At 61.4% G+C, this 21,667-nt stretch overlaps 1 protein-coding gene across 3 annotated transcripts; it reads left to right on the forward strand.

Moving 5' to 3' along the window:
- The first annotated feature begins 9,707 nt into the window (after positions 1–9,707).
- Positions 9,708–21,655, forward strand: AMN (amnion associated transmembrane protein). 3 transcript variants are annotated; one of them, XM_082617228.1, is made up of 13 exons: positions 9,708–9,788; positions 10,603–10,721; positions 10,826–10,870; positions 17,257–17,344; positions 17,486–17,703; positions 17,873–18,010; positions 18,203–18,311; positions 18,434–18,516; positions 18,708–18,885; positions 18,974–19,166; positions 19,243–19,336; positions 21,071–21,110; positions 21,528–21,655. In XM_082617228.1, exons 1-13 carry the CDS (start codon positions 9,746–9,748, stop codon positions 21,632–21,634), a joined length of 1,455 nt encoding a protein of 484 aa, XP_082473354.1. In that variant the 5' UTR covers positions 9,708–9,745; the 3' UTR covers positions 21,635–21,655. The 3 variants fall into 3 exon arrangements, with proteins under 3 accessions (XP_082473354.1, XP_082473356.1, XP_082473355.1); XM_082617230.1 differs by lacking the exons at positions 21,071–21,110; positions 21,528–21,655 and adding an exon at positions 19,411–19,625; XM_082617229.1 differs by lacking the exons at positions 18,974–19,166; positions 21,071–21,110; positions 21,528–21,655 and adding an exon at positions 19,411–19,780.
- The last annotated feature ends 12 nt before the right edge of the window (positions 21,656–21,667 follow it).

Below are 21,667 nucleotides of genomic sequence, written 5' to 3' on the forward strand. Positions count from 1 at the left end.
GGAGTCGTGTGTCCCCGCTTACAGAGGAGGGCCCTCCTGCAGGTGCTGTGGGACCACTGTTCCCTCCAAGTGCCCAGACCTCCTCCAGGCCTGGGCCCGGTTCTGCCCTGGAGACCCCGGGGGAGGGAGGCTGCCCGACAGGCCCCACCCGGCCTCAGATGGCTCTCCCGAGGCCAGGGGTTACCAACAGGGACTTCCTCCCCCTTCACGAAAAGTATGGGCGATGTTAACAAATTCAGGATAAGCAACATGTTGGTCTGGTAAAAAAAATTCTTTCCCTCCCCTGCGTTGGAATCCTGTTGGGGGCGGGCTGCTGGCAGCGCCCCGGAAGCATCCATCCCTTGCTGGGGGGACTTTTCCAGCAGCTCCTCCCGGTGGGAGACACCAGGCCCCTGGCCGCCACCCAGGAGCCCAAGGGACCCAGCTTCACTGTCCCCCGGAGGGAGGCTGGGATGCGGCGGGAGCTTCAGGCCGTGGCTCGGTGACGGTTGGTGGCAGCGGGTCGCACGCCTCCCTGGTGCCCGCGGGCCCTCCCGCCACCAGGGCTGCAGCGACAAGTGACGGTGTCGGACACGGCGCGTGGGTGCACTTTTCCCGTGTACCGGAAGTGACGAATTCCGCACAGAACAAAACCGCTCCAGTGCTGTAGAGGAACCGACGCCGAGTCCCGTGCAGGGTTAGCACCCCTGCTTCCCCGTCGTCGCCTGTCCTGGAAATGAAGACCGGCCGGGTCCGCCTGCCTACGTGTCTCTGGTCAGGGGTGGGGGGCCAGGGTGTCAGGCCAGCGGGGCCAGTGAATGCCGGGCTCTGGCTCTGGGGCTGGAGCAGCCCGGGTGGCTCACCTGGGCCTCTTTTTACAGGTTGGGGTTCTCAGTTTTCTGGGTTTGTGGTGACGCAGAGGAGACAGGTAAATTGCTCCAAGACCTGTCACACGAGAGGGTGGCGCCAGCTGAGAGCGAGTCAAGCGCGGTCACCAAGTGGCCGTCGAGGAGGGCCGCCGTCCCCGCCACCCCGGCCCTGCCCCAGAGCGCAGCCGCCAGCTAAGCCCAGGCTCTTGGCCAGGCGGCCCTCCTGCCCCTGCCTGTCACCTCCCTGTCCTGGTGGCCGACTCCACCAGGCCCCTCAGACGCCGGCCAGGACGGCGCAGCCTCTCCCCAGCAGCTCGTCTCCTGCAGCATCCCCAGCCGCCCGGGGCCACGCGTCCCTGTCGACCTCCCCTGCAGTCTCAGCGTCATGGGGGTGGTCGCCTGCGGTGGGCCCGACATCCTGCAGCCCGTGGGCAACATCAGGCAGAGGAAAGGGCGGCTGGACGAACCCTTACGCACAGCAGGGCCCCGAGGAGGTGGGGGAGAGGCGGGACCCCGAGTGCACCCTGGGGGGCACGCTGGCCCCTCCCACCGTCCAGGCCCGCTCCTCCATCCCGCCTGCACGTGGAGGCGTGCCCATCATCCCGTGCCGGATGCAGACCTCTCCGGCCCCAGCATCCCTGCCTGTCTTCACGGGCTTGGGCAGGAGATGAGGTTCCTCGTGGGGCTCTTGCCCACACCTCCGCTCTCCAGAACGTGTCCCTGTGCTTGCAGCGACTGTCAGTGCTGGAAAGGGCTCAGGCGGAGCCGTGAAATACTATTTTTTAACTTCTAGTCTAGATCTGTACTGATCAGGCCGCCGAGGAGAGCTGCGGGGAATTCCGGGAGTTCCTTTGCATCTGTGACATGAAGGGGGGTCTGTCACCCAACCTCCTTCTCAGCCCAAGACCATGGTTCTGTCTTCTGTTTGCAAATCTTGATAGTTGTGTTTCTTCCAAAGTAGAACGTGTCCACTAGGGTCAGGTCAGACAAGGTCGGCATGAGGCTCCAGCGAGGGCAGGTGACCCAGTTGGTCGTCTCTGCTGTCCATCCGGCGGTGCTGGTTGTCACCGGGGCCCCGGGACAGCAGGGGCAGGGCACAGACCTGGAAGCGTCCCGGGTGTTTTCTGCTGGCCTCAGGTGACCCGGGCCCCAGGTGGGTGGTGCCGTTTGCGGAGGCCCGAGTGGCACCAAGCAGTGCTCGCATTTCATTTCTGCCACTGCTGCTGTGTCTAGAGTCTGTCTTGTGAACTCACGACGAGAGAGGTGGAGTCCAGGACGGCTGCACCACTCCTGCAGTTCGCGGTGATCGGGTCGTAACTCAGTCCCCTTAGACCAGTGAGATAACTTCCACAGCCAACTCAACGACTTAATCGGTAAACACAAAAGCTGACATGATTCTCAAGGATTTCTATAAGAATTCTCTGTAGAATAACGTCTGTGGTAAAGGAAGCGTGTAAATCCGCGCAGACAATTGTGTCGCATTTCCAGAATCGATTCTTTCTCTGATGGCACCCTCTGTGTTCAGTTCTCTTACCCAAAACAAAGACCAAAGAAGGCCAATCTCTCATTTGACTCTGTACTTTTAACCTGCCTGTTTTAAAACTTGCATCTGTATAACCGCTCGCTGTGAGGACCCATCTTGACAGTCCAAGTGGTTGTGACCAGTGATTCACGTCCCATCTTCTGCTCTTCTAAGAAAAAAACACAAAAGGACAGTGTACGTTATTGCCCAGCAATAATCATGTTGTTACTGTGGGTTAGCAACATGGCTGACTTCTGGTAGCATTATTATGTTTGATATTTTTGTTTACTGTATACTGTGTGTGGTTTTATTTGGTATTTATTTGTGTTTTGAGGTCTTGCACCGTTTTTGTGTTTCTGATGCTAATAACTAAAGTTTGTAAGAGTGTAGAATGCAAAACATTGAAATGCCAAACTGTCTGATTAGAGGAAAATAAATCTGACTGGGAGTCTTGGTTTCTCTCTCACACTGACTCATAGGCCCGGGCGCGGCCCAGGGCCCCGAGAGGGGGCCCCTCCCTCCTGCGGTCAGTGTCCTGGGCTCCGCGCGCACGTTTTTTGCACCGGCCCCTGCGGAGGGTGCCGCCGGTCCTGCCGTGGCTTCCTGGCCTTCCCTTCAGGCGGTGGCTTTACCTTGAGGGGGTCCCCGGGACCTGTGCACCCAGCAGCCATGCTCAAGTCCATGGCTTGGTCCAGAACAAACCAGGGGGCCCTCATCCTCCCGGAGGTCCTGTCCCATTTCCGCCACTTTATCAGCTATGGGACTTCGGGCTCTTTGAGCCTCGGTTTCCTCGCGTGTCAGGGGAAAGACAGCGTCGCCTCCTTTCTGAAACCAGGGGCTGGCTGTGCGCCCCGCCAGTGCTGACACCTCGGGCAGTTGTGGGGCCTCCAGGCGGCGCCTTCCACGCAGCCACCCACAGTGGGGCACAGGGCCAGCACGCACCTGCCTGGCTCAGCACCAGCGGGCCGGTCTCCCCGGGCGGTCAGGCCCCGGAGCAGGAAGCCCTGCGTCTCCCACGGTGTTCCCCGAATCACCAGGTGTGCGGGCTGCTTCCCAGCACCGGGACGCAGCGCGAAGGCCCTGGGGACCGCTCAGCCCTTCCCCCACGCGCCCTGGTTCTCCACATGTCGCCGCCGCCGCCCCCGAAGCCCGTGCTCGGCCTCACCCCTTCTCTACGTCACAGCTTGCGGCCCGGGCCTCCCCGTGCGCCCACCGGGCAGCAGGAAGGGGCAGCGCAGGAACCGGCCCCCGAGGCTGCTGCCACCCAGGGGCGCTGCCCGGGCCCCAGGGCCTCAGTGTTCCTGCCCACCCCGCACCCGGAGCCCTGCAGGGGAGCCCGTGGCCCCCAGCTCTTCCTACACGGGGTCTGCACACAGGAGCTGCCAGAGAGGAGGCCACATTCAGTCCCTCCGTCTGGGGGGCGTCCCAAGTCCACGCACCCCTTGCGCTCCACCCTCCTCCCTGGGCGCTCAGGCCTGGCGCCCCACCTCGGACCTGATGCCACCACGGATGCTGAGGCCCCGGGGGGCCCTCAGCCCTGAAGCTGGAGCCCCTGGCGGGTGGCAGCGCGCAGTGTGGACGGCGCCACGGGCGGGCAGCGCGCGGAGCCGTGTCCGTGGGTTTCCAGCACTCCCGGAGGGGCCGCTCAGCTGGGATTTCGGAAGCCGGACCCTTTCCCCCTTCTGGAGTTTTTTCCCCTGCGTCTTACGGGGCAAGAATCAGCAACGACTCCCAGGATGAAGGGCCCGCCTCGCGGTTGCCCCTGGGCCGAGGCCGCAGACCCGGGCGCCGGTCGGCCGCAGGGCTGCTGAGGGCGGGGCCTCCCGGCGGCTCCCCGGGGCCTGGCCCCGCCCCACCTCGGTCCCCGGGGGCGGCCTGGTCCCCGCCTGCGGAGGGACCCTCGCCGCCTCCCTCGGCCCCGGGCGCGGGGTGGGCTGCCTGTTCTGAGCCCTGCGATGAAGGGGGACTCCCGGGGAGCTGGGGACTCGCTGCCGCTGTCCCCTCTGCAGCCGGGGCAGAAACGCTGCCACGCTCCCGGGACCGAGCCGTCCCGGGAAGTGTGCCCGGAGCCCCGGTCCCCCGCACGTGCCCCGGACGCCCGTGCTCTGCAGGGTCGAGCGAGACCTGGAGAGGAGGGGGCGCGGCCCCGGAGCCACCCTGCGCTTTGCTGTCTCGCGTGTGGCCGGCCTGTTTGGGGACCGCTGGGACCTCACGGGGTCGTTTCCAGCTGTGGGATCGAAATCGGCGTCGGCGGCCTCTTAACCCCTCCAACCCCACCCCCAGGGGAAGCGGCGCCAACGCTGACCCCGCAGAGGCCCAGGGCGCGTGTCTGTGCAGAGCTTTGGCTGCTTGGAGGCTTTGTCCTGAGCCCGGTCACAAGATCAGAAGTCAGAGATTGAGAGGAAGCTTTGAGTGACCCAAGCCCAGGCCCCCGCCTTGCTCCCGGGTGACCCCTGGACCCCAAGGGAGGCCTCGGAGGGCAGAGGGCAGACCCCAGAGACCCAGGCAGCCACTGCCCCCGCCAGGCCCCAGGGGCTGGGCTGGGATCTGAGGACCAGGAGAAGGCTGGCCCCGGGCGTGGGGGGGGGCGGGGAATGCAGGGCTGCAGGCAGAGCCCCCCCCCACCCCCCCACCCCGCCCCGCGCCGAGCACCTCTCTGTTTCCTTGTGGGTAAAATGGGGATAGCAGCGCCTCTGCTCGCAGGCAGTCGTGAGGCCGCGTGAGGCCGGGTGGAAGGCGCTCTGGGTGGGGAACGTGCTCAGCCAGTGGTGCCGACACACCTGGACAGAGCACCTTGAGGTGACCTCGGCCTGCTGGGCAGGGTGGCCCGGCGCTGGACTTGGCCTCTGGTCATTCAGCTGAGAGGTCTCCAGCCACAGACAGGCACCCCGGGAGTCAGGGACCACGCGGTGGCCGTGGCCCTGCACTCTAGAGGCTCCCCCTTCTCCCAACGCCTGCTGAGTTTGGGGCTCGGACACCTAGTTGACGCAGCCTCCGTGGGTCCGGCCGCCTTGTGGCGGCCCCCAGACTCGGCCCTGTGTGTTCCGTCTCTTCCGCTCACTTGTCCTCGCCCAGCCAGTCCCAGGGCGGGGGAGAGGGGTCGGGAGGTCTCTGACCTCCAGCTGTGGCTCCTCTGGGCCCAGAGGCCTGCGAAGTTCCCCCGACAAACTTCCCCTCCATACAAAGGCTGTAGGGGCGGTGACAAGTTCCCCCGCCCCCGGGAGAGGGGGCAGGGGCGGGCAGGCGGGACAGCGCAGGCCCGGGCTGGACCCTTGAAGGACCCCTCCCCAAGGTGGGGGGCTTAGCAACGTGCCGGGGGCAGCTCCCAGCTCAGTCTCCCCCGATGTCCTCCTCTTCCCAGCGACCGCAGACAGAAAAGGGATGGAGTGTCCAGGGCTGAGCATCTCCTGGTGCTCTGTGAGGCGGGCACTGCCACCTGGCTTTGCAGGTGAGGGACGAACCAGGTTAAGTGAATCGTGTGGCCTTGCCCTGCATCCACACCCGGGACAGCCTGCATCCGAGCCTGGCGCCCCACTGCTGGACAACAGAGCTGCCCCACCTGTGCTCCCCTGGCGGACAAGTGGCCAGCTCAGCCCCTTCCAAGCCAGGCGGAGATCCCCGTTCACACCCCCCTTATGTACATCAGACCCAGCCCCCAACACTGCCCTGGCCTCACCTCCTGCTGTGCTCTTCTCGCCTTCCTTGGAGCCTCAGGGCCTTTGCACCAGCTGTTTCCTCCCAGGTCTCAGCTGGCATGTCCCCTCCTCACAGAGGCCTGCCCTGGCCACCTTGCCTGAGGGCTCCTGCACAGCCTCACGGCACCTCCCCGGATGCTCCGTGCTTCCTCAGAGCACTGACCAGTCCATCATCCGTCTCCCCATCCAATGGCAAACCCAGGAGGCTGCGCTCCCAGCCCCACTGCAGGCCTGGTGCCAAGCGTGTGGATGAACAAAAGGCCCAAAGAGAAATCCGGAGGCTGCAAGGAGGCCACAGGCCTGAGGGCAGGGAGTTTTCCAGGGGTCAGAGCCCCTGAGCTGGTAGGTTGTGGGGCGGCCGGCCCTGGGGAAGTGCCAGCCATACCTTCCCCTCATGAATATTTTTGGAGCATCTCCTGTGTTGCAGGCAGTACGTGAGGAGGGTGAGCAAAGCCCTGTGGGCCCCACGGGGCACGTGGTGGCAGATGCTGACAGTGGGGTGTTTGTGGCCAAGGTGGCCTCTCTGGGGAGGTGACCATGTGCAGAGACCTGAGTAAAGGGAAGCCCTGCTGAGGGGGGCTGCCTTCTATCCTCCCCCCACCCCCACCTCTCCTCCTGGGGTCCAGGAACAAAACCGTGTGTACTGGAGCTTCAGTTCCTCCAGAGTGACACTGAGGCCCAGAGAGGTATAGGAACCTGCCCAAGGTCACACAGCCAGTCAGGGACAAAAGTGCGGGAGAAGGAGCTGGGGAATTGGCCTGGGGGAGCATGGCTCTGTCCCCACAGACTTGTGGGGAGGGGGGTCTGACTAGGGACCATGGCTGCAGGCAGGGTGGGGACCCCCCACACCCCCAGGGCAGCAGGACTCACTCACAGTGACCTCAACCAAGGGAGGGCTGCAATGGCCAATCGGAGCCCAGCAACTCCGGCCCACAGGATTGGTGCTCAGGTGGAAACAGGAACCTCACTGAGGCTCTGCACAGTGACCTGGCTGGGGAGGTAGGCCAGAAGAAGGCTGACTACAGAGGGCAGCCAAGCCAAGACAGAGCCAGGCAGGCAGACACAGAGACTGAGCGACCCTGGATCCAACCTTGCCTGAAGCAGCTGTGGCATGGATTTCCTAGTCACTGGAAGAAATTCTCTTTGAGACTTGCATTTTCTCCCACTTCCCACTGGGGTCCTGACCAGTTGGAAGGAGTGTGCACATATATGTACCTGTGTGTCCGGGCACCTGTGCGTGCAGTTGCAGGCCTTCTGTGAATGCAGGTTAGGGTTAGGGTTAGGACTGCATCTCAGTCCAGCCATTCCTTACCTCACGTCTTTGCTTCTGAGTCATTCCAGGGACCCTTTGGCAGCTCTGGGCCATGGCTGCTGCCTGCCTCCTGCCTCGGTGTGGATGCCTCTTTGGGCCACCCTCTGACAGCTGGACCCACCTCCAGCCTCTGCTCAAGGATGCCCCTTTCAGTGATGGACGCCAATACCCCACAGCCGACAAGCCCCGGCTCCTCCTGTCCTGCCACTTTCAACCCAACCTGTAGCTGCAGCTGTGACCTCATCCTTCCAGTCTCAGCTTTAACACCACCTCTTCCAGGAAGCCTTCCTTGACTGCTGTGGAGGATGGAGCTTCCTGTCAGCCCTACCGGTGGCCAAAGCCAAACTCAGGACCACGCAGACCCACCTTCCCATCCCAGGCTGGGCTGGGGGCCAACCCCTCCACACAGATCTGGCACCACCAAGCCACTGCGAGCAGGTGCCCCGATCCCACCCAGGAGCACGGGTGGGACGAGCTGGGTGCTCACTCCCTCCTTCCTAGTCAGAGAAGTCTCTGTCCCTACCCACGGCATAAAGTGCTTTGAGTGCTCCCAGCGGTGGGCCCCATCCTCCTTGGATGAAATATCTTGTGTTGGGGAGAAGCAAAGACCCAGTCAGAGAGAAGAGTGCTCATGACAGGAGGTGTGCAGGTGAGAGGTAGGTGGGGATGCAGGAGAGGGCAGGTGAGCTGGAGGGAGGGAGGAAGGTGCTGAGTAGTTCCCCTTCACCCACAGCCCTCCATCTATACATCCACCTCCATCACCCACCCCTCCGTCCATCCTTCTGTATTCACTCATCAACCACCAAGGCATCCTGAACCCAATGGCCCACGCACCATTCCTCTCCCTTCCAGCAACCATAACCAACAAGGCGTCATCTGTTGGTCTCCCACCATCCACCGATCACCCCAGTCATCTCACCATTGATTCACAGCCCATCCCCTAATAATCAGTTCACCATTCACCCCACCACCCATCACCACCCAGGTTACCAAGCCCAATCTATCTGACCTCCCACTCACTCTTTGCCGTCCCATCTCTAACAAATTCATCCTCCACCCACTCACCACCATCCATCCCTATGTGCATCATACAGAGAGCCAAGCACCCACCTCTCCAGTTAACCACAGCCATCTGCCCCAGACTCATCCCTCCAGCATCCCCCAATCCTCCATCCATTCACCCATCCTGTACTCATTCAGTCCATCCACCTGTCCATCCACCCGTCCATTTATATCCAGTCATCATCTCTACTCTCATCCATCCGTCCACCACCCCTCTACCCACCATCCATTCACAATTCATCTGAATCCCATTTGCCATTCATTTATCCACCATGAATCCATTCATCCACCATTCAGCTCATTTACCACCCATTTCCATCTATTCCATCCAAAATCCACAACCTTTTTTCACCCACCATCCATCTCAACAAGCCATCCACCCATAGACCATTTAACATCCACAATTTATCTTTCACCCACCAACCATCCATTTATCCAGTCACCATTCCATCTTCCACCCTTTACAGTATTCTTCTTCATCCGACTACCATCTACCATCCATTGCCCATCTTTCCACAATCTACTCTCCTCTATCCATCCATCCACCATCTGTGATCATCCATCCATTTATCCATCCACCACCAACGACTATCTGCATTTACCTGCCACCCGTCATCTGTCTACTCGCCACCAACCATCGAGCCTCTGTCCATCCACCAGCCATTATCTCGCCATCCATGCATCCATCTACCATCCAACACGCATCGATCACGCACCGCTCATTTTCCATCCACTGTCCCTCATTTACTGTCCATTTGTTTATTCACTCACCATCTCCCATCCATCCGACCCTCATCCATCCACGAACCAGCACAAATACGCTCCACCACTCACCATGCACCCACTGTCACCCGCTCACCATTCCTCCATACGCGAGACACCAGGCACCATCTACCTGCCACCATCCACAGTCCATCCAGCCCAGGAGGCAGGAGGGCCTGCTTGGGAGAGTGGACACCCAGCCCCACTAGGTGGGCAGACTGGGAGCAGCTCCAGCTGCATCTGGGGCAGAGGGGGTGTGGGAGCAGAGGTTGTTTACCCGCCGCCCCCAACACACCCGTTATTTTGGGCAAGTCGGTCCGACAAGGACCCAGGACCTGAGGACCCAAGGTCCTCAGGTCCTGGAGGGCTGAGTGTGTAGGAGGGAGGGGGGCGGGGCCGGCGCCTCCGAGGGGCCTAAGGGTCTCTGCAGGCGGGTCTGGAAGTAAATGTGTAACCTTCCCCGGCCGCCCCCGCCCCTCCCCGCCCGGTCACGTGGGCCCCGCGGGGCAAAGTCTCCGGTCGGAGACGCGGAAGCCCGGGCGAGATGGGCGCGCCGGGCCGGGTCCTGCTGTGGCTGCAGCTCTTCGGTAAGGGGTGGGGGCGAGGGGGGGGACGTGACACACCTGGAGGCCAAGGGCCCCCGAGGGGCGGGCGGCGGGAGCTTGAGGGGCTGCGAAACCCGGCCGGGCCTCCAGGTCCCTCCGCGCTCAGCGCCGGCCGGCGGTGCGGGAGGCGAGGAGCCCGGGCCAGACCTACGCCCGGACCGCGCCTGCCCTCGGGCGCTTGTCCGCCTTCGACGTGGGCACCGCCCCGGTCCCTTCCCGAAGCGCCGCCGCCGGCCTCCGTCCTCCCGGCCCCGAGGGCGCCGCGGACCCTCCCCGTCGCACCCAGGCCGGCGCGTGTCCTCGGCGCCGGCCCGCAACCCCCGGGAACTTTAAAAACTGCAGCCCCATCCCTGTTCCCCTCTCTTAAGCCCCTCGCGGCCCCCTCAGGACTCAGCTCCAGTTCAGAGCCCGTCTGGACGGGTCCTGCGGCGCCCCCCCCCCACCAGCACCTTCTACGTGGCAGAGGCCTCAGCTGCCCCATTCGCCTCCGTCCCTTGGTCATCGCCATCCTTGCCTGGCCCGGTCTTCGGCTCCAGCGCGGGGCGAACTGGGGGCGGGCTAGGAGGCGATCTTGGCGGGTGTCCCGGAGGAGGGCACGTTTGAGCGGGCTCTGCAGATCCTGTAGGAGTTCGTCAGGGAGGGTTGTGGCCAGGCTCCTGCAGGGTCTGGTCCGATGCCGGGAGCGGGAGTGGCGAGGGCCTGTCTGGGCGAAGTCGTCCTCCCTGGGCCACTAGGGCGTCTGGGCGGGAACCCCGGATGCCGCGGGCCCAGGAGCACTCAGTCGACCCCTCCCCAGCGCTGACGCAGGCCGCCTACAAATTCTGGGTCCCCAACACCGACTTCGACACCGCCGCCAACTGGAGCCAGAACCGGACCCTGTGCGCGGGCGCCGCCGTCGAGTTCCCCGCGGACAAGGTGCCTGGCCTCCACTGCTGGGGCCGGGGTGGGGACCAGCGTGGTCCGGGCCCACTGGGAGCCCAAGGGTGGGGCCTGCTCGCTGATGCCGCTTCTGCCTGCAGATGGTGTCAGTCCTGGTGCGCGAAGGTCACAGCATCTCGGACATGGTGAGGCCGGGTGGCAAATGGGCGCCAGGTCGGTGGGGGGCTGGTGGGTCCCTCCGGGGTCAGTTCCATGCCCCTTTCTTGCCTCCTGACCGGCCTGCACTCGCGTGGGGGACCCCGCAGTCCACTGGCCGTCAGCGTCTGGAGGGGCTTCGGGAAGGTCCGGGACCCACATGGGAGTGGGGGACGCCGGTCCTACAATCCCAGCCCAGGCTATGCCCCAGCCTTGTTGGGGGGTGTGGAGGGCGCCTCTTATCCCCACTGCCCTCTGCCTCTGGCCCCTGCCGCCCCCCGTAGTCTATCTTCTCCAAGGTTTGCTCTGGGAAGGGCCCCGCTCCCCACCCCACCACAGCCTTTCCCTGTCCTGGTGCCCTTTTTCTCAAACTGCTGCACAGTGTGAGTCCAGGGTGGGGGTCCCCTCACCCGGAGGTCGCTGGACTCTGTGGGTGAATAGGGGCAGTCCGGGGGCCCAGGCCTGGGACTCAATCTCTTGCCCAGATGCAGGATCTGGGGACCCCTTATTTCCACTTGGAGGCAGCTCGGTTAATTGATGGTTTTCAAAAGCGGCATTAATTCTGGGAGCCTGGCGCCACGTGGGGCAGGGCTGTGGGCGCAGTGGAGCCCCGCCCTCACCTGCAGCCTGGGAAGGGGGCATGGGGCAGGATGGCCCCGTCCCCGCAGATCCGGGGTCGGGATGTCTTTCCCACATTTGTCCAACCCAAAGACGAAGGTGCGGAGGGAGCAGTGGTGAGGAGGAGGTGACAGCAGAGCCGGGAGGTAGGGGCGCAGCAGCTGCACCGAGGGGACCCGCCTCCGCAGTCCTGGTAACCGTGGCAACCAGGCGGCGGCCTGGAGCGAGCAGGAACCCGCGGGCGGAGGACTCAGCTGCGGCGGAGGGTGCCGGGACCTGGGGGGCTCCTCCTGGCTGACTTCGTCACTTTGATGGTCTCCTTTGGAAGAGCTTGGGGATCCTAAAAGACACAACATTCGTTCATTCATTGTTCGTTTATCGGGCCCCTCCGTCCGCCCCTTCCTTCCCGCCGCCCAGACGCGAGCCCTCCCCCCGGCCAGAGGCTTCCGCGCGCCTGTACCCCTGCGCACGGCCCCGTGGGCCTCTCCGCCCCCCTCCCCTGCCTCTCCTCCGCTCCGCGGGGTCAGCTCCCGGAGGACCCGGGTGGGAAATGACCAGGGGCCCAGGGACAGGGGGCCGAACGGACCCAGCGCTGCCTGAGGCCCCGCCCACCCCCAATGCACGCGGGTCCGCAGCGTTGTCGGCTGCTGAGATGTCGCCCTAGTAACAGGCACAGCGACTGTCAGTGATTTCATTTGCTTTTCTCTCGGTTTGGAACTTCTCTCCCTGGGAATTTTCTCTTCCTGAACCTTCTCCCCGCCCATTTCTACCCTTAGCCCAGGTTTCTTGTTTGGGGGGAATCTCCTATTTTCTACCCATTCGTGATTGTTGAGATACTGCAAGTGTCTTCTCACTGTGGACTTTGCCTGAGTTTCCCTTTGCTGATCAGAAACCCCCATTAATCTATCGAATGCAAAATCTGTTGCCTTATAACTGTGTTTTTAGTGTTTTGTTTAAGCATCTTTTTCCTGCTTCTCAGTCACAACCATAATCAACTATATATTCTGTCTATTAAGTCAGGGCTTTGCCATCAGGGGCACGTGGCCGAGTGGGGCACTGGCTAGGGAACCAGGCGTATTTTTTCCTCCTTGGAATGAGCCCAGTTTCCCATGAATGTCCTCCTCCAAACCAGCAGCCCTGCCCCCTGGCTTTGTGGCTGTTTGGTCACTGTTCATCCGCTGCCCGGTGAGGGCTGTCTCTGAGCTTTCCCTGCAGTTCCTTTGATCTTTTTGCCCGTTCTCCTGCCGGCACCACACTGTCCCCACTCTGAGGCTCTGCGAGTTGTCTTAATGTCCCACTGGGTAACTTGCCTTCTTCACCCCCTCTTACGAGGTTGACTGGTTCTTTGTGGATCTGACTGTTGCAGAGAGATTATAGTGTCGGTTTACCAGGTAACAACAGCCCCACCACAAAAACCCTGGAATTTGATTGGGTTTGAATGACACCTTTAACACGCAAGTCATCCATTCAAGAGCGTGGGTTTTCTCTCCAGATATTTCAGATCGTTGGTCGTAAAACTCTTTACTAGAGTCTTAAAACGGTCCACATGAGGTGTTGTGTAGTATCGGTTAATTTATAAATACTTTATAGTTCGGTTTCTATTGTGTATGGGGCCCTATTTTTAAGAATTATATTTTTTATTTGGTTATCTTTGTAATTAATGACCATTGTTCCTCTTCTCTTCCAGTCCTAACTCTTTTTTTATATATATATATAAATTTATGTATTTATTTATCTATTTTTGGCTGCGTGTGGCCTTTGTTTCTGCGAACGGGCTTTCTCTAGTTGCGGCGAGCGGGGGCTACTCTTCGTTGCGGTGCACGGGCTTCTCATTGCGGTGGCTTCTCTTGTTGTGGAGCACGGGCTCTAGGCGTGGTGTGGGCTTCAGTAATTGTGGCGCACGGGCTTAGTTGCTCTGCAGCACGTGGGATCTTCCTGGACCAGGGCTCAAACCCGTGTCCCCTGCATTGGCAGGCAGATTCTTAACCACTGCGCCACCAGGGAAGCCCCCCTAACTCCTTTATTTCTTTTTCTTTCCTTGTAGCAATGTCCAGGGCCTCTACCCCTATGTTAAACAAAAGTGACAAAATTAGGCATCCTTGTCCTGTTCCAACATGAAGAGAAGCCACGTGAGGTTTCTCCATTGCGTGTAATGTTTGCTGTAGGGTTTTGTATGTAAACTTTATTTAATTGTGGAAATTCTAATCTATTTCTAGTTTGCTAGAAGCTTTAAAAAATCATAAATATGTTGTTGAACTTTTCAGTTTTTTTTTCCTACATCCATTGAGATGTAATTTCCCCCTGCCTCCTTTAGCCTATTAGTGAGGTTTTCTGAGGTTGAACCGTCCTGGTAAGACTGATGTCCTCCTGGCACCTTCCTTCAGGTGCAGGTCAAAGTGCGCCACTTCTTCAAGACACTTGACTTCTGTCATACTGATTTTGCTGGCACAAGACTCTCCACTACCATCTGCTGGGACACCATCGTACATACTGCAGGGAAGTCGTGATGGGAGCATTTCCTATCCCTTCCTTCCTGCCTTCTTGGGACATGAACCCTATGATCGCCATGTATTTTTAAAATACATTATTGGATCCAGTCAGCTAATATTTTATTTAGGATCTTTGCATTTGCATTTATAACTCAACTGAGCCTATAATCTTTCTTCTTTTGTATTGTCCTTAATTTGGCTTTGGAATCACACTTATACTGGCCCCATAAAATGGGCTGGCAATTTTCACTCTTTTTCTGTTTTCCAGAACAACTTCCTGTAAGAAGAAGTTAAATTTTCCTTGAGGGTTTAGTATACCTCACCTATAAAAATCACTTGGACTGGGAATTTAGGGAACAGGAGGTCTTTGACTAACATTTAAAACTCTTTGGACTTCCCTGGTGGTGCAGTGGTTAAGAATCCGCCTGCCAATGCAGGGGACACGGGTTCGAGCCCTGGTCTGGGAAGATCCCACATGCCGCGGAGCAACTAAGCCCGTGCGCTACAACTACTGAGCCTGCACTCTAGAGCCCGCGAGCCACAACTACTGAGCCTGCGTGCCACAACTACTGAAGCCCGTGCACCTAGAGCCTGTGCTCTGTAACGAGAAGCCACCGCAGTGAGAAACCCGTGCACCGCAACAGAGTAGCCCCAGCTTCGCAACTAGAGAAAGCCCGTGCACAGCAACAAAGACCCAATGCAACCAAAAATAAATACATAAATAAATAAAACTTGAAAACAAAAACAAAAAAAACCCTTTAGGGACTTCCCTGGCAGTCCAGTGGGGTTAAGACTCCGTGCTTCCACAGCAGGGGGCGCGGGTTCTCAGGTTCATGGGTTCATCCCTGGTCAAGGAACGAAGATCCCATATGCCACACGGTGTTGCCAAACAAACAAACAAACCTTTAATGCTTACTTGTCTATTCAAATTCTCTATTGCTTCTTTTTTTTTTTTTTTTTGCGGTACGCAGACCTCTCACTGTTGTGGCCTCTCCTGTCGTGGAGCACAGGCTCCGGACGCGCAGGCTCAGTGGCCATGGCTCACGGGCCCAGCCGCTCTGAGGCATGTGGGATCCTCTCGGACCGGGGCACGAACCCATGTCCCCTGCATCGGCAGGCGGACTCTCAACCACTGCGCCACCAGGGAAGCCCTATTGCTTCTTTTTTTAAAAAATATTTTTCTTTATTGTTTTGGCTGCATTGGGTCCTAGTTGCGGCACGCGGGCTCTTCGTTGCAGCATGTGGACTTCTCTCTAGTTGTGGCGTGAGGGTTTTCTCTCTCTTGTTGAGGCACGTGAACTCAATAGTTGTGGCTCACAGGCTTAGCTGCTCTGTGGCATGTGGGATCTTAGTTCCCCGACCAGGGATCGAACCCACACCCCCTGCATTGGACGGTGGATTCTTTACCACGGACCTCCAGGGAAGTCTCTCTATTGCTTCTTGCATCAATTTTAATATTTTAAAATTTTCTAGAAATTGGTATATTTCCTCCAGGTTTTCAAGTTAGGCAGTCCTGATTTCTTAATCTTTTCAATACCTGTACCTTCCCTCGAACAAGTAAGTTCTTTACTGTATGTCCGTGCCCTTGTGGTCTCCCCATCCCCCATCACACTTTAGTCCTAAATTTAAACATTTATTAAGAGACAACAATAAGCTTCATCAAAGTATTTCATCACCCTACTTCCCATATCTCTTCTCAGCTTCTGGATTTCTTTCCTTCTTACTTTCTCCTGGCATGTTTTCAGGGCAGGTCTCTGTGTGGCAATCATTCTGAAGTCTTTTAGGCTTAAAGGTATTTTTTATTATCCTTTAATATATGTAACATACTATTCTGGAGTTCAGGGCGGGTTCCTGCCCACTGGTGGGCAGGGCTGTGTCTAGGGGCGTGTCTAGAGGTGGCTGCAGACTCCAGAAGTCTTCTGGTAGCCTGTTCTGTCATATGCATGCATTGTTGTTGCTGAGAAACCCGATTCCTGAGTTTTTTCCTTCCTGGGTGATCTGTTCTTTCCCTCTGCCGCTTTTAGAATGTTCTCTTCGTCTTTGATATTCATGAACATAGTGTTCTGTGATTTTCCTTATTTGGCATTCAATGAGACCTTTCAATCCGAGGTTTCCCAGCTTTCTTCAAATATGGAAATTTCATCTTCATTGTTTTTCAGATATTCCCCCCACCCACCCTTGTATCTGAATGTGGGTGCTTCAGTGTTGGGCGGACTCCCATCTCTCCTGGTTCCTCCCGCTCAGCCCTTTCCTGCTGTCTTTCAGCTATTACATTTATCATATAGTATGTACATCTCCCGCTTTGGTTCTTTTGAAAACCGAGTTCTTGTTCATGCTTCACACTGCTAGTACCCACCTCCCCCTCCTGAGGCGCATCGTGTCCGTCTGTCCATGTCTCGTCCCTGGCGCCTACAGGTGGGTTTGCCTTGCTGTCACAGTGCTGCACCCTCAGCTGTGGAGGTAGTTGGCCTGTGACCTTGAATCTCCCCATTGTCAGCCTCTTGGTCAGGCCCAGTGCTTGGGGGACTGACGAGCAGGCCCTGCCGAGCAAGTTGGGATGCAAGGCGGGGCCCTGGGTGGATGTCCCCTGAGACGTTGAACCCCCGTGACCCCTGCACTGAGGGTGACCCCTGGTCTGACCCTCACCTTCAACCCCAACCCTGGCGGGGTCAAGGAGGAGGGACGGGGTCCTGGGGCTTGGAGCGGTGGGGGGGGGCGGGCCAGTCAGTCCTCCTCCTCCTCCTGGGCTTCCCCGCTGTCCTATTTCCTCTGACACCTAAGGCCTGGGCTTCTGTGCTGAAGGGGCTGCCCAGGCTGAGGGGGGGACAGGTGGCTCCAAGGCCCCACTACCCTCCCCGCTGCCTCTGGCACCCGCTTCCCCACCTGTAGCCCCTCCCCTCCCTCACAGGCTCAGGGCTGACTCAAGAGTCCCCAGCAGCTTGGCTTCCTGGAACCTACGAGCCCTTGGACTGTAGTTTTTCAGGGGTGACAGGGGAGGGCAATGGCCCTGACAAGAGTCACCAGGCCCCTGGGACCTGTCACTCCCAGGTCTCAGGCTAGCTCCTTGCTCCTTGGCTTGCAGCCCTACTCCCTGCGGCCTATCTGACCTTCAGGCAGGGCGAGGTGCCCCCAGGCCCTGACCTCGCCTGCTCACTCTGTGGTCTAGATTCTTCTCCCCAGGGACAGGGGGACCGGGGGTGGGCGCAGAGTGGGACCCTCTGATGCCCCAGTCCACCGCGCGGCGCCGCCTCAGCCTGCGCTTCCTACAGCTCTTGCCGCTGGACGGGGAATTCGTCCTGGCCTCAGGAGCTGGATTCAGCGCCCTGGACACCGGCTTGCACCTGGACTGTAGCACAGGTGAGGGGGCGGGCCAGGGGCAGGGCTTCGAGGGGGCGCGTTCGTGGGTGGGGCCTGGAGGGGACGGCGAGGTCTGGGTTGGAGCGTGGCCGGGTTGGAGGGCGCGTTCTGGGCGGAGCTCAGGGTCGCGCGCTCGCCCAGGCGGCCCCGCGCTCTTCCGCGACCCCGACCGCTTCTGCTGGCACGACCCGCGCCTGTGGCGCTCCGGAGACGCGGCGCACGGTCTCTTCTCCGTGGACGCCGAGCGCGTGCCCTGCAGCTACGACGACGTCGTCTTCCCGTCCGACGCCTCCTTCCGGGTGGGTCTCGGCCCGGGCGCCGGCACGGTGCGCGTCCGCAGCGTCCGGGCTCTGGGCCAGGTGAGCCGGGCGCGCGGGGCGGGGCGGGGGCTGGGGTCTCAGCTCGGCGCCTTTGCCCGTCAGTGCCGCTCGCCGGAGCGCCTCCCACCCTGTTAGCCCGGTGGCTTCCGAGCATTCAGGTGCTGTCTCGTCCTCGGGCTGGCTCCGGTGGTCACCCGGCCACCTGCAGACGTTCACGCGCGACGAGGACCTGGCTGTTTTCCTGGCGTCCCGCGCGGGCCGCCTGCGCTTCCACGGGCCGGGCGCGCTGAGCGTGGGCCCCGAGGCCTGCGCGGACCAGTCGGGCTGCGTCTGCGGCCACGCCGAGGTGAGGGCGGCCCGCAGCGGGGTGGCTGGGGCACCGCACGGCTGGGCCCGGCTCTGCGCCGGAGGTCGGAACTGTGCCAGGGGCCGCCGCGCCCCGCCGTCTCTGGCCCGCTCGCCTCCCTGGGCGCGTGGCCCTCTCCCTGCCGTCTGCTCCTCGCCGTCTCCGCGCTGACCGCCGCTTCTCCGCTTCCAGGTGCAGCCGTGGATCTGCGCAGCACTGCTCCAGCCCCTGGGTGGCCGCTGCCCCCAGGCTGCCTGCCGAGACCCCCTCCGGCCGGAAGGGCAGTGCTGCGACCTCTGCGGTGAGCGCCTCGCCCGGCCCCTGCTAGCTAGGACGGCTTGGCCACCCTGGCTCGCCCCCAGCCTCAGTTTCCCTGTCGGGCCCGGACCCGCGGTGCTGACCCTCACCTGCCTGCTTCTTCAGGAGCCATCGTATCGCTGACCCATGGCCCGGCCTTTGACCTGCAGCGGTACCGGGCGCGGCTGCTGCACGCCTTCCTGGCCCTGGTAATGGGGCCGGGCCCCTGCCCTTCCGCAGCTCCGGTCTGGGACCACCCTCTCCGCAGGGATCCCCGGGCTCCACTCCGCCTCCTCACTGAGGCGTCCACTCTCCGCCTGTCCACCGTTTGTCCCTGCCCCCAACGTTCCCACAGGGCCGAGGGGTGGAGTCCCCGGGCCAACTCTGTGCCCCTCTCCAGCCCCAGTATCAGGGGCTGCAAGTGGCCGTGTCCAAGGTTCCGCGCCAGCCCCGGCTCCGCGAAGCCTCAGGCGCGAAGGCGGACACGGAGATCCAGGTGGTGCTGGTGGAGACCGGCCCCGAGACCGGCGGCGCGGGGCGCCTAGCCCGGGCCCTCCTGGCGGACATCGCGGAGCACGGTAACCGCGGGCGCCCCCTTCCCAGCCCCGCCCCTCTGCCCCGCCCCGCTCTGCTCGGGGCCGACTGAGCCGGCGCCCTCCATTGCAGGCGAAGCCCTCGGGGTCCTATCGGCGGCAGCTCGAGAGTCGGGCGCGCCCCTTGGGGGCGGCTCGACGGCGGGTCTGAACGCGCCGGGGCCGCTCGCGGGGCTGGCGGGCGGCCTGGCGCCTGCGCTGCTCCTATTACCGCTGGCGCTGCTGGCGGGGGCGCTGCTGCTGCTGCGCCGCGCGGGGAGGCTCAGGTACGCGGGGCGGGGCCTCGGCGCTCAGGTACGCGGCGCTCAGGCACGCAGGGCTCACGTGCGTCCCTACCTCCAGGTGGAAGAGGCGCGACGAGGCGGACCCCGCGCCGGCTGGGGCGCCCGTGGGCTTCCACAACCCTGTGTTCTACGCGGCGGACCCGGCGGAGGCGGTGAGGGGGCCCCCGGGGGCGGGGGTGTGGGACTGACTTCCCGCGGCCGGATCCCTGACTCCGCGCTCCCGCAGCTCCCCGCCCCGCAGCCGGACGTCGGGAGCTCCAGCCGCAGCTACTTTGTTAATCCGCTCTTTGGCGAAGCCGAGGCCGAGGCCTGAGCGGCCACGGAACTGTTCACCCCGCCGGCGTCGCAGGCCCTGCGGGTTACCCCACCCTCCGCTGGCCAAGGGCAGGGTGGCCTTGCTCAATAAAGGGCTTTTCCGCGCCTGCGGTCAGCCATGGACACACTGCTTCCTGCGTTGCCACCCCTGTGCCCCTGCCTGGTGGGATGGCGAGGGGTGGTCCTCAGAGCCTGTGCCGGCTGGCGCCTGGCCACGCGCCCAGGGCAGTCCTGGGTACTACCTGTAGGCTGGGGCGGTCTGAGGCTTCTGGTCTGCGAGGTTCCACCCAGAATTAGGAGGGGGCTTCCCCGGCTCTGGAGGAGCCCATGGAGGAAGCCCCTAAGGCTAGGGAGGGGACTGAAACAGGAGGGGGCGGTGGGGAGAGGCGAATCCGAGTGAGGCACCAGGCAGGGTGGAGAAGTGGGCTGCCAGGTGCTCCCCTACCTCATGCCAAGCTGCTCAGGCCCAGGGCCAGCCAGGTGGACCTGGACTTCCGGCAGGCTGGGCTGCCCGGAGGAGCGGTCGGTCCCAGGGGTCTGCTGGGGGCAGGGGCCAGTGGTGGAGCGTGTCAGAGAGCTGGCAGGTGCGTCCTGCTGGGTGGGGGCTGTTTGGTGTCCATCGCTGCAGGGCCAGGCCTCGCCCTCCCCCTTCTGAGGGCAGCTCTGACCTGGAGGGTGGGTGTCGGGACTGAGCCGCTCTGAGTAGGACACTCACTTGGTAGGTGCTTGATGGGGCAGCAGTGGGACGGTGGATCTCGTGTGTGTGTGTGTGTGTGTGTGTGTGTGTGTGTGTGTGTGTGAGAGAGAGAGAGAGAGTGTGTGTGAAGTTGTACTGACATGCCCAGCTTGAACTGTCAGGGAGGGACACTTCTGTGTAAGCAGCACCTGAAAACATCCCCCCTCCCTCCCCCCACAAGGGTGACCACCTGCGAGCCTCTAACAGTGACTTTGCTTGTAAGTTTCCGGCACTCGGGAAGCCGTGCTCTGTGGCCAGTATCCTGCCTGTGACGCTCACCCACGTTGTGGGTGGTCGTTACTCTTGGTGCTGTGTAGCTGTTGCAATAGCTAATATTTCATTTAAAAAACGACTGACACTTCAGCACCCGTGTTTCAGACCTGTGAGAGGTGCTCCCCTCACGTGGGGCAGATGTCAAATGGAGGGAGGGCCAGTGTCCAATCCCATCACCTCTGACCCCGAGGCCCCGGCTGCCCGCTACCCCACGTGGCCGCTTACCACTGGCCTATGCTCGCTTCTCAGTTTTCCAGGTGCTGTGATTTCAGTCAGTTGTCTCTGCCTGTGCTTTGGGTGGTCCCCTTACAGGGACAGGTGGGAGGATTGTGTCTGCTCCTAAAATTTGCTATGCTCCTTCCCCAGCTGTGACCACGGAGGCCCACAGTGAGACGGGCCTGGGTCCCCGCCGGCTGGCGGGGCTGTTTTGGTTGCGGAGCCCAGGCCGTGCTGACTGGCGGAGCCGCAAGGGTGCCCAGGCCGCTCCCCAAGCATCACCTGCCAGGCACTCGGCGGCCGCTGTCTGTGCTCTACTGTATCCTCACACCACCCTCTCCGGCAGGTGCCGTCACCGCCCGCACGTTACCAGGAGCTTACTGGAGGTCAGAGCAAATGATGAGACCTAACTCACCGCAGGCTGCTCCCCGCGCTGGGGGCCAGAGCCCCCAGTGTGGCCACCCATCCAGCCAGCCCAGCCTCCCCATGAGCTCCCCCCTCCTGGGGGTGGTCTTCCCCACCCTACCCCCCGGGGCTGCTGAAGGGCCAGCGTGCGTCTGTCCCATGCAGCTTCCCTCCCGGGGCGTTGCTCTGCCTTGCGGGCTCATGGGCACATCGCCCTTTCCCAGCACTGGGGTCCCCAGTGCAGCAGCCGGCCCCGCCCTGCCCCGGCCCTGGAGGGCACCTGCTGCTCTCAGGCTGAATGCCCATCATCTGCCTGTCCTGGCACGGACACTTGGCCAGACGGACCCCCCCCACCTCCAGCCAGTGGCCCACCCCTGACCCTGCCTACCATGGTGCAGGGTGTCCCCAGGAGGCCCCCATCGTGACGTTGGCAGAGAAGAGGTCCCAGCTCTGGTGGCTGGTTCCTGCCACGTGGACACAAACCTTTAGCATGGACCCCACCTGAGCAAATGACCAAGAATGGCTTCCACAGGCAAGA

The sequence above is a fragment of the Mesoplodon mirus genome (assembly GCF_964341445.2).
Source record: "Mesoplodon mirus genome assembly, chromosome: 4".
In the NCBI taxonomy this organism is placed as follows: domain Eukaryota; kingdom Metazoa; phylum Chordata; class Mammalia; order Artiodactyla; family Ziphiidae; genus Mesoplodon; species Mesoplodon mirus.

Coding starts and splice junctions, on each gene's coding strand:
- AMN (XM_082617228.1), top strand. CDS start 9,746: ATGGGCGCGCCGGGCCGGGTCCTGCTGTGGCTGCAGCTCTTCG. Junction 17,704..17,872: donor GCGTCCGGGCTCTGGGCCAG/GTGAGCCGGGCG, acceptor GGCCACCTGCAG/ACGTTCACGCGCGACGAGGA. Junction 19,337..21,070: donor CGGCGGACCCGGCGGAGGCG/GTGAGGGGGCCC, acceptor CCTCTCCGGCAG/GTGCCGTCACCGCCCGCACG.